At 33.7% G+C, this 12,058-nt stretch overlaps 1 protein-coding gene across 7 annotated transcripts in view; it reads left to right on the top strand.

The window, feature by feature from the left end:
* TBC1D19 (TBC1 domain family member 19) overlaps window positions 1–12,058 on the top strand; it is a 48,394-nt gene that overhangs the window by 14,521 nt on the left and 21,815 nt on the right. For 4 of the 7 annotated variants that reach the window (XM_085577758.1, XM_085577757.1, XM_085577761.1 and 1 more), the window contains 10 exons: window positions 325–395; window positions 1,322–1,356; window positions 3,543–3,595; window positions 3,971–4,045; window positions 5,038–5,101; window positions 6,052–6,098; window positions 7,620–7,730; window positions 8,552–8,624; window positions 9,432–9,470; window positions 11,920–12,032. In XM_085577758.1, the coding sequence (XP_085433884.1) occupies window positions 325–395; window positions 1,322–1,356; window positions 3,543–3,595; window positions 3,971–4,045; window positions 5,038–5,101; window positions 6,052–6,098; window positions 7,620–7,730; window positions 8,552–8,624; window positions 9,432–9,470; window positions 11,920–12,032 (681 nt within the window). The remainder of the gene's footprint in view (window positions 1–324; window positions 396–1,321; window positions 1,357–3,542; window positions 3,596–3,970; window positions 4,046–5,037; window positions 5,102–6,051; window positions 6,099–7,619; window positions 7,731–8,551; window positions 8,625–9,431; window positions 9,471–11,919; window positions 12,033–12,058) is intronic. The other 3 variants (XM_021554456.3, XM_085577762.1, XM_021554459.4) reach the window with 1 other exon arrangement.

A 12,058-nucleotide genomic window follows, 5' to 3' on the forward strand; every position in this document is an offset into this window, starting at 1 on the left:
GTAGATAATGGGCCTGTAAGAAAACAAGCATCATCAGAGCAATTGAATCACAACTAAGTTTTGTTTTGTTACTCTTTTTGATTGAAGATGAATAAACAGTGTAAAAAACTTACAAAGTCAGTGTTTCAATGATTTTGTTTAAAATACTTGGAAATAGCTAAAATACAAGTATACAGGTTGCTAATACCTTTTGGGAGAGAGATAAAAGTGAAAACACAATTATTTACTTCCACAGGTACTGAAAATCTAATGTTTTGACAGTAAAGGCTGGGATTTTTTTATTTGTATGTAGATGTTTTTTATTTTTACTTTATTTTCATTTAGCATCACAGCAGTTGGAAAACATACTTTGGTGCCATCATCAAAATTTGTCCCCATATAAAAATGTTCTGCATGTAAGTCATATTTGTCATATTGTGTTTTTATTAGATACAGTCACCATTTAAGATGCTGTTTCCATTGTTATAAGTCTGTTGACAATTTCTTTATCCTATTCCATCTTAATTAATTTTGTTCTACTTCAGAATTCTGGAAATAAGGGTACTACTCCCAGAAAGCCATCTCTGATAGTTACTGGAATTACTTTGAATCAGTGATTAAAGTGATATTAATATTTTTTTATAGAGTAGGTATTAAAATGTTCATAATTAAACCTTTTTGTTTTCACATTAGTTCTGTTTTCTCATAGATGGCAGACTGAAGTTTTTATATTACTTTCTTTTCCTACGACAAAAAAACCCAGGTTTCTAGAGAAGGATAGAGCATTAATGGCAATGAGTAGTAATGCTATAAGTCATAGGAATATAGAATGATTGGGTTGGAAGGGACCTTATCTGGTTTCAGCCTTCCCTTGCAAGAATACCTCCCACTAGATCAGGTTGCTCAGAGCCCCACGCAGCCTGTCCTTGAACACTTTCAGGCATGGGGCATCCACAACATCTCTGGGCAGCCTATTCAATGTCTCACCATCCTCACAATAAAGAATTTCTCCTCATATCTCATGTAAACCTACTCTTTCAGTTTAAATCCATTCCCCCTTGTCCTGTTACTACATGCCCTTGTTAATAATCCTTCTCCCTCCCTTCAGGTGGGTTCTTTAGGTCTTGGAAACTATTCTGTGAAGCTATGAAATTGTTTCCAAATTGCACTACTACCTTCCTCAGTTTCAGCTATTTTACTGAATAATTGTAACCATAGCAATCCTAATAGTGTGTTTTCTTAGTGTTGAATGTCTTCCTAAGACTAGAGGAATCATCTTGTTAAATGTATTGTTCCCATCAATAAAAGAGTTTATGACCTCTCCCTCTGCTTTTTATTTCAGTCAAGAACAGTGCATTCTGTTTCTGCTCACTTCAGGTACTTGCTGTCCTGGAGAGAGGGCATGGTATCTTGCTTGGAAAGGCTGTATAACCCTCACTTTGGTTTTGTCTTCTTTGCATTTACTTGAATATATTTTACTGTGTCTTGAAAAATGAATTATGTCACAGTTTATGACTGTGTATAAGTGGCTTATTGCCAACACGTTGCACCCCCATGCAGTAAGTGGATTAATGTCCAGTGTGGCAGTTGTAAGTCACACCAAGTGTGTTGACCTCCATTGCTATTTGAAATTAGATGGTTCTTGGTCTTGGAAAGCTGCCATCTGTCTCTTCTTTTGTAGCTTTCATATCTTTACACATATCTTTGCTTTTCCCCTCCCTATGCCCCCACCACCTGTCCTCCCTTGGATGGTATCATGAAGTGATGGTGCCAGTGGTACCAAACCAAGTGGAGAGGTGGCCACATCAGAAGGGAGAGTCACTGTGCAGAAAAACTTGCATATGCTGGAAGAGTGGGCTAATAAGAGATTTATGATGTAAAAGCACAAATGTAAGGTCTGGCATGTGGGAAAACATAATCCAGACTGCAGCACAGCCTTGGATCTACCTGGCTGGGGAGCAGCCTGAAGGAAATTAACCTGAAGGACTTGGTGAACAGCAGGCTCCATATGAGTGGATAGTGTGCTGCTGCATCAAAGAAAGGCAACAGGATTCTGGGTTGCATCAATGTGGGCATCACCAGCAGAGATAAAGAAATCATTGACCCACTCTACTTAACACTTGTCAGGTCACATCTGGAGAACTGTGTTCAGCTGTGGTTCCCACTGTACAGTAAAGGATGTGGACAGACTGGAGAGGGTCTAGAGAAGGGCCACAGAGATGTTCAAAGAACTGGGAAGCCTGACATGTTAGGAAAGGTTGAGAGAGATGGGTTTGTTCAGCCTTGAGAACTGGAGGCTTAGGGGAGACCTTGTTCTAGTATTTAAAGGGTGACTACAGAGGAAAATGGAGACACCTTTTTACAAGAGTCACATGGAAAAGATGAGAAGTAAAGGGTACAAGTTACTCCTGGGGAGATTCTGATTGGACAGAAGAGGAAAATTTTTCACACAGGGAACAATCGGCCTTTGGAATAATCTCCTTAGGGAGACAGCATTGGACACTTAGGGTTTGGCTGGACAGGAGGCCAGGCCATCTGATCATCTGATCTTGCTTTTGCCAAAAAATACTTTAACTTTGTTTTTGCTACTACTACCTGTGTATTCTCCATTTCCACTTTCTTATCCTATATGGCCCAGTAATTTTCATGCTCTCTCACTTATTATTTATATAACAACAAAACTTCACTTCTTAGCAAAATAGTAAATACTTGATACTACCACTTTGTGAGAGACGAACCAGTTTGTGGCATGGTGTTGTGTAGCATTTGAAAGGAATTTAAATATGATAATACAGTTAAAGAAAAATATTTTAGAGAGTATGATAAAAAGTATGCAATTTGGAAAACATTCCTTAGATTCAAAACTCAGACCTATTTTTTTTATGCAAAAGAAAGTGAAGGGATGACTTGATTGTGAGGAAAAATTTCTGGTGCAAGATAGCAATTTTTTAAATGGAAAAAGTTATGAGAGGATCTAGTAAATGAGCTTGTAAATGAAAGTTAAGATGAAACAATTATAGACAAGATTTAATTTTTTTTAAATTGCCCTTCCCTTCATTTGCTTCTTGTCTAATAAACTGCAGCACCTTTTGGACAGATCTTTGAGGAGCATGGTTAAACAGTAACTAGCTGTTGTAAAATTTGTGTCTAGAGCAAATTACAAGCAATAAATAGAACGTAATGAAATTAAGTGGAGTCTTTGCATTCATGTGATTGAGGTCTGGCTTGTCATCCACAGAAAATGAAATTAAGTATAGAACCCACCAATGGTGCTGTAGTCACAGAAGCAAAATACCAAGTCCATTGACAAGGAAGTCATTACTAATTGGCATTAACTTCAGGGGAGTTAGCCATGGAGTAGGCACTATTGAGGCCTAATGCAGTTGTCAGAAGAATCTGGTTGCTTTTTAAACTGTCCACTGGCCACTAAGGTATTGTCTACTTTTGGTTTTCTCTGATTAGACAGACAACTATTTCCTGAGCATTGTGTTAGAAGAACCATTTTTTTAAGCATTACAGAATACCAGATTTCTAACTTTCCTTAATTTCTGACAACATCTAAGATACTTTTTGTGGAGAAAGACTGCCAGTCTCTTCAGGCCCCAAAGTGGAGAAGGTATTTGCTATGCACAGTTGATTGACCTCTTATAATTGTTTGAAAAAATTGTTAAAAGTTGATCTATAAAGAAGCTTGATCATTAAACATATATAAAAATCAGTAATTGTGAAATACGCGATTTTTTAAAGATATGAAATATGAACAACAAAATTTTCTGGTTCTTTTTTGTGTTGTAAAGAATGAGATCTGTTTGATCTATTGCTTCCGCATGAAGAAGCATGTAAATATTCTCTTCATATGTTTCCAGATGTCAGTGACTCTTGCTATACTTTTATATATATCTGAATTCAAAATGCTGCTTGTTATCGCATAGTAAATTCAATTTTCAGGAAAAAGAAATTCCTTATAATCGATCTTTCGTGTGCATTTTAGGGAAGCTGGGAGAAGCGAATTCTGAAAAGTCTGAACAGCATGTGCACAGAACTCAATATCCCACTAGCACAGAAGGTAATGTATTGTTAATTTTCTGTTTTCAAACTGACATTTCCTCTGAAATTAAGCCTTTTCTTGCACACTTGTAATGTAATCTTCATTTTAGGCATGGTTATCAAGAGCTGCAGGTTCAGTATCTAAATATTTTCTAATGCAGAATAATTTTCAGAGATGGTGGCAATGAATGTGTCATCTCAGCTTGGGAGAAGATGAAGGCTCTAGGTAGATTTTCCTCTTTGCTGTTGCAGTAATTATCCTCTTGAGAGAGCAGCATGTTGGAAAGCAAATTACTATGTTCCTTGCTCTTAACAGTATTTTGTGTGCAGACTCCACTGTATAACTTGTGCAGCCTGTGTGCGATACCGATGTGCTTTGTGTGCACAGAAATCTGTAGTTGAACTGGTACATGAGGAGAGAGAGAGAGAGATTATTGGTACATCGCTGATTTTGTTTGTCGTTCATTTTGGTGTGGTGGGTTTTTTTTTTTGGTTGTGTTTTTTGGTGTTTTTTTTTCTTTTTTTTTAAATTAATATAGAGGCTTTAATTTTAAAGATCATGGAAGTAGGGAGTAATGTTAGAATCTTTTGTTCATTCCCATGTTTTGCCTCTGTGATAGGTGGCAAAACCTCTATTGTTCATCATGAGCTAAAGGATGCTGCTGTTTGGTTTTCATGACTGCCAGGGACAGGAATTTGATGGAGTCCAACAGCTCTATGGAAGGACAGTAAATATTCAGTAACACAAAACTGAGTACTAAATACCCTAAATTCATCACTAAACACCCAAAACTATTTAATGGGCTTATTTCCTTCCAGGAACTGGAACTTTGGTTTTTTGCAGTGTAATGTACCTTCAGCCTAAGAATAATTTGTTAGCAAATAAGCTTGTATTGCTATTTTGTAAAACATTGCATTAATGTATAGTTGAAATTAATACATATTTGAAATAAGCATGTTTTTATTAATTCTGTTAAAAAAAAAGAAGATACACTTTTTTGTGTATTTCAGAGGCCTGCAAATGAACAAAAAGAACTGCTTAATAAATGGAATGAAATGGGGACTGATGAGCCAGGTAAGGCTCATTTAACTAAATTTAAACATCCATTAAATTTTTGTACATAGAAAGGCAGGATGTACATCTTACTTACCAGTCAAAGGTTAATCTAATCTCTTCAAGGCAATTTAATTTTGATCTTTCTTTCATTGGTAGTGTGTCATTATGCATAAATAAATACTTATTTCCTTGTTATTTTGTTTCTAGTTATTGTACTAACACTGAATCATTACTGAGAGGTTATTGTTTTATATTCCATATTCCAGTGCTTTAGAGATTTATTCAATTAGGAGACAGCTCCTCTTATTGTAAACTCAGGCTTACAGAAAATGTTTGGAACTCTGGATAATTAAGCTCTGATTTGTTTCTTGACAAAAGATAAAAATAACTCCTGCACAGAATAATATTATACTTAGGGAAAGTAAGGCTAACTCTCATGCTAGTTCATAGCCAAGTTCTTTAAAAAGGATTTTGCACAGGTGCTGGTTTGTATCACATTAACACCTCTCTGATGGCAAACATTTTTCATGGATTTTTTAGTACTGCTCCCCAGTTTTCATTTAACAGCAGTATGTGTAATTCAGTAATCTAAGCTGTTAAAAAATACCCTGCTTTTGAAAATCCTGTCTTTCTTAAGTCTAAGAGTGATTCAGTCTAAACACTTGTGAAGATTAAGTGGAAGCTTCCCTTGACTACTGTTCTCTTCATAGAATCATAGAATGGTTTGGTCTGGAAGGGACCTTGAAGAACACCCTCCTCTTCATTTTTCTGGGGTTTAAAAAAATAAGGCAATTATAAGTAGCATAATCATGACAGAATATGTGGTGTTGTTGACATGATATTTGTGATGATGTTATCTTGATCTTTGCTCTAATCTATTATTTAAATTGCTAGATTGTGTTATAGATATGGCACATAGGTTTTTGATCTTTTGGTTTTAACATAGTGTCATTTAAATCTTATTTCAGATCTAAGTCTTTTCCGGCCTGTTTATGCACCTAAAGATTTCCTTGAGGTAAGCCTCAATTCTAATAAAACTTAGCCATTATCTTGTATTCATTATAGTGCTTTATATGAAGTGGGAAAAATAATTGCTAAGTGTATTTCATACTGTTTATCATTTATAGCGAGTCCATGTTTGGTTTAGAAAACAAAACGCTATTGTCACTTTTTTAACTTAAGTTTTAAATTGAACCTGTGATAAACTTCTCTAAACCAGAGTTTGGGACCAACTTTTTTTTTCTTGGAGAGTGATTCTGAAGTGATTTTGCAAACCATTTTACATTTTCAATTCCAATATATTAAGATCATAATTCACAATATGTGAAACTAATAGACTGTTTGATAGTAGATTGCAGACTTGTATTCAGTTGAAATTGTAGGTCTTCTTAGAAGGTTGTAAAAAATCAAACATGAAACAGGACTGTGTTGAATTTCAGGGCTTTTGTATGTAATCAGACTGAACCATTAAAAAATTGGTGACCGTGGAATCTTTAAAATCTTAAATGTCAGTATTATTCATCATTTTCTTTGGCTCAAGCACAGAACATCATAGTCAAATAGTACTTACTACGTATCACTCTTTTTGTTAAGTTAATCAAAATAACATTGAAGATGTTTAATTTATTTTGTTTTCCATCATTGTACTAACAGCCCTGATGTGTGTAAATAAATTCGGGATCTGTAAATAAATTAGTCTTTTTTTTTTAATCTTTATTCAGTGACCCTCATGATCATTCTCTTTTTCTTTTATGCTGTTTTCTTTCCAGAGTTTGCAGTTTCTTTAAATTAACAAGTCTGACAATGAGATTATATGGTATTAGAATACTTAAAAATATGAGACCTGTAGAAATACAGTGTTATAAAAGAATTTCATAAGAGCTGGAAATTCATGTTAGAAAGAATCTTTGCATCACATCAAAATCTATACCTTGAAATAACAGTATATGAGAGACTGTAAGTTCCTTTATAGATCACAGTTACTTGAGATGATTACTTGTTCTTTAAATTATATTTGCTTTAAGTTTTCAATTCTGTAATTTCTTTTTCTTATATGAAAGAAGATATTTTGATATTGTTATTTTAGTAAAGAATTATTTTAGTAGCAAATTCTGTAGCACTTTTATTGGAAGCTCTGTAAGATTGCCAGTGTAAGAAGATAGATAAAATTATTTCAGAGAAAAGTAATGCTGAAGAATATCCTGGATACTGTAGCCATCAGAAATATGTTGTTGGTATAGCTTATATGAGGAAGTAAATTTTAGTCAAGGCATTACTATATAGCCAACACTTAGTTATGTATATTAAAATTATTTCTGCTTTTTTATTGAGCTGACTTTTCAAAGTAGACTGTTAGCTTCCTTAAAAATTTCAGTACTTGTTGATTTTGAAAATGTTGAGATATAATTTGATAATTTGTGTCTAGATATATGTTGTGGAAAATTATTTTATGCTGAATGTACTGTTTGTAATGGTGATAATGGTTGAGAAGGATTATGAATGTAAGCAAGAAATGACAGAGATACAATTTTTTAAGGTACTGATGAATCTTCGAAACCCAAATTATGAAAATGGAGAGCAGCCTAGTTTCAGAAATCATCTGGGACTAATTCAGGTTCCCTTAAAAGTTAAAGATATTCCAGAATTGGTAAGTATTTTTTTTTAAATAAGAGGTTTCTGTAAGAGCTTTTTTTCCTTGTTAATGAAAACTATTCTAACTAATAAAAATTAATACAATTATCATCATAAATTTCTCCTTTTGAAAGTGAAAATCAATCTAAATATATAGTTAAAATACAGAGCATAAAGAAGGTCTATGAAAAAATATTTTAAATGAAAAATAAAACATAAACAGTAAAATTTCTGCCAGTAGGGAAGTTTTTATTTTATGAAACACAGGTTTAATTTGTGCCAAAAATACACTTCTGTACATGTTATTCACTTAACAATTTTTCTTCTATACAAGAAACTCCAAATTTGTAGCACATCTCATTTCTGCAGATTCTGTACAAGATCAGTAGCCTGACAGTGAGTTAATTTCTGGCTTTCTTCGCAATATAATCTTAAGTCCCTTTATTGTCAGGTGTAAATGAAAAGAAATGTTTGAGTGCTAGTGTATTATATAGGAGAGTTTTTCTAAATGCTTCACTGATGAGGCTCTTGCAGATTTTATGCTAGTAGAAAAGCCTTCACCTGGGTTGGAAAAGAGATGGGAATTAGAGATCCTTAACCTGATCTTTGATTCACCACTTCACTACATCCAGGTGTAGCTCATACTTGACATGCAAACTGAGGCTTATAACTAAAACTAGAGTAAGAATTGATGTGAGAGTCTATGACAAATGTATGCATTTAGAAGAATTTCATTTGGTTCAGAAAATACTCACATTAAGCCTTTCAGAAGAAATCTCAAGTGATTTAGAGAATTAAAAATATTAATTACTTTGTTATGGTTCTGTTCCTTTTCAGAAAGAAGACTTTAATGAACTAGGCTTAAATATAGGACAGCTAGGTATTGATGATTCAGCACAAGTGCCTCCTGGTAAGCTACTGCCATGCTCCAGTCATTCAAACGGAACACTAATGAGCAGAATCCTTTGAAATTATAAAAAAAATTGTGTATTTTTCCCAAATTTTTTTTTTCAACCATAAATATTTGTTCTGTGACTATGATTTTAGTGATTTTCATAGTAAAATATAGCTAATAATAGAAAACAATGCATATATGAAGAATCATATTTGGAGAAGTTTTAAAGTCATCACCTTAAGTAGAGAATATATTAATTTCAATATGTTTGAACACTTCAGGATCTAGAGAACCACATTGCCTGTTTCCAGAAATACAGAAATTATCAGTAAATGTTAATCCAGCTAACAGATAGGCATATTTTTATATATATACATACATACAGGTACACATGCAAACATATTTAAAATATCTGTTGTCAAGAAAATATTACAGGACATACCCATATATTAATATTCAGTAACTTAAATAGTGTATAATCTCTATTAGTTTTCCATGTATGCATCTATTGCTGTATAAAGAGGTTTTAAAATGGTCTTTCTACATAAAAATGGAAATCACTCTAGTATCACAAGATTTTTCTTTTTAAATGGAAACTTGCCTAGTTGAAAATCATGTGGTATAATGCTGCTTTGATATTTGTGGTTTTGAAACACAAAATTAGTTTTTGAAAAAGAACTTTGATGCAGGTTAACTTTTAGTGATATTAGCAGTAAAGAGCAACTCAATGTAATTATGTGTTAAAAATACAAAATACATTATCAGCTGGGATGTCTTTTTCATTTATTGTTTGCCATACTTTTCCGTGTTTTTATTTTCTAGAGTTCTTTGAAAATGAACATGTACATGTTGGGCAGAAAGGTATGGATCTGTTTTTATTTGTAATTAACTGTGAGTAGTTAAGAATTAATTTAATAAATTTCTATTTGTTTGTACCTCTTAGAATTTTAAGAACCTAGACTAGCACAAAGCATTATTAGTAATACCATTGCAATTTAGATAGACAATCACTAATACTGTTATCATTTAAATAGGGACAGAAAAGCAAATATTTGCAGGGTACCAGTACCTACCAGAAAAAAGCTCCACAGGTATTTCAATAAAAACAAAATAGGAAGCACATAGACATCTTTTTGGTGGCAACTTATCTTATTCCATTACTGAATTTCAGTTTAAAGTCAAAATTCTTTGGAATCCCTTCTCTGCACACAAAGATCTCATTATTGTTATGGGATCTATGCCTTTATGTCAGAATTAGCATTTTAATAATCAGTTGCAATTGCCAAATATTGCAGTATTAGTGATTAGTATTAGTATTCCATATTAGCCACTATGGAATATTCATTTACTTGTCTCTTTATACTGCTTTTTCTTAGAAGTTTCAGGATTGTTTTTGTAGGTTAAGAAATAACCTACAAAAGGAAGGGGAAGTTAAAAGAAATAATAATTGAATAGTTTAAGTTTGCTTATAGAAGAAACATACAAGGAATGGTTGAAATACACCAATATTTACTCATTACTGTCTCTTCTGATTCCTGCTGAACATTAGCATCAAAGGAAAAAATAGGCAGGATACTGTCCCAAAAGGGCTCCATCCTACTTTTTTTGTTGCAGTAACAGAACAATGATCTTTCTTTCTTTCTTACTTCTTTTGTTGTCATCTTTCTGTCCTGCACTGTCAATTTTCTAATCCAAGAGCAACTCATTAGGTTCTGTCCACTTCTGTTCTTTTCCCATTCTTCCAAATAAACTATATTTTCTGGACTTCTTGAGCCATTCATTCATGCCGTTCATATTCATCTTCTCTTGCCTATACAAAGAAGCTTTATTCTAGAAAATGCTTTAGCTTTTCCTATAGTCAAAGACTAAAAATTTTGTAAATATGTAAGTGCCTTGACCATAAACTGAAATCCCTTTTCATTCAGTGGGAAAACTGCTGCATTCTCTAATGGGTGTTAGCTATGACTTTGTCACGGAGGCAAATTTTGCTTTTTTATTAGATGTATTGCATAGCCTGAGGATTTTATTTTGTTGTGTTTAGTAAAACCCATCTTGTAAATACCGAAACTACTTCTTAATATTTTCTATGTCAGTAAGAAAAATAAGGTAAATACTCATGGATGCCAAGATAAATCACAGTATTTCTGAAGTTCTGTGAAGAATGTAGGAATCGGGTTTTTTTGCCATCTTCATGCAAGAACAAAGGATCATAGAAATGTCTGTATTAGAGCTCTGCAACTTAAACAGATTTTGGCAAGCTCATCTATTCAGTATTTAAGCAAAAAGGGAAGAAAATAAAAATCAATTAGTTAGATATTTAATTCTAAATCTTGTCCTTCTAAGTCATATCAGAGCAGATATTGCGAATATCAAATTCAGTGAGATACAGAAAAGCAACCTGTTTCATAGACACTTCTGAAAAATTAGAGGAAATGGATTTGGCAGCTTTCAAGAAGCAGTCCAACACCTATGTAATGTCTAGATAATAACATAGAAATTTCTCCCAACTCTCTTTCACTTTTGTGAAAGACATTTTGGGTATCAGGGTACAATTAATCACACACCCTTGGTGAGGAACACTTTTATCAGATTACAGTAGCTGAAGATGTATGTCTTTCAAGTTCATAGATTTAAGTAGGGAATTAGGTAATCTGTTCTATGATATATACAGTACTGTATTCAGCATGAGTCCCTTGTGACAGGGTAGCCTAAAGCTTCACAGCAGTGACCCAAATAAACAAACCTGTCAGCAGGAGAGTATTTGTTTTTTGTCAATATGAAGGCAAACCAATATCTTTTTAGGTCTTTATCCCCTAGAGTAAATACACCAATAATGAGAGAACAGAACAGTATACTCTGGAATGGAAAATTCTGGCCCTGCAGTTATCTGTGAAGATACTTATATAGTTAACATGGAAAGAAGGGAGACACAAAAAAAGCCAGAATGAGAGGCAATCTCCTATTTGAACTGAGATACCATTCATAGTTAAACCAGGAGTACTTTGTGGCTATAAATGGCTGCTTGTTCTGCATAATGCTAGCTTAGTAGCTGCAACCAGCCTTGATACAGTCATATGTACATACTAAGTGCTATTTTGTGACAGAATGTAGTACAGCTTTGCTGATTAATACCAATTGCCTTGTTTCCCAAGGAATTACTTAAAATTGCAATGTGGAAATGAAATCTTTTCAGTATTTTTCTATTAGCTAACTCTTTACAGCATGGTAAGCCAGTTTTTAAAGTTAAAAATTAAGGTATTTGATAGAAGTCTTACATACATCAACTCTTCACCTGCTTTGTTTCTTACAGTTTTAGCAGAGCAAGATAGTGCTGCAGCTCAGCAGTATGTTCGTCAGGGATGTCCAACAGCACTCCGAGCTGATCTGTGGGCCCTCATTCTTAACATTTCTAATCAGCCAGAGGTAAGTAGTGAAGGGTGAGTAAAATG

This window comes from Lonchura striata, chromosome 4 (genome assembly GCF_050655825.1).
Source record: "Lonchura striata isolate lonStrDom1 chromosome 4, ASM5065582v1, whole genome shotgun sequence".
Taxonomy (NCBI): Eukaryota; Metazoa; Chordata; class Aves; order Passeriformes; family Estrildidae; genus Lonchura; species Lonchura striata.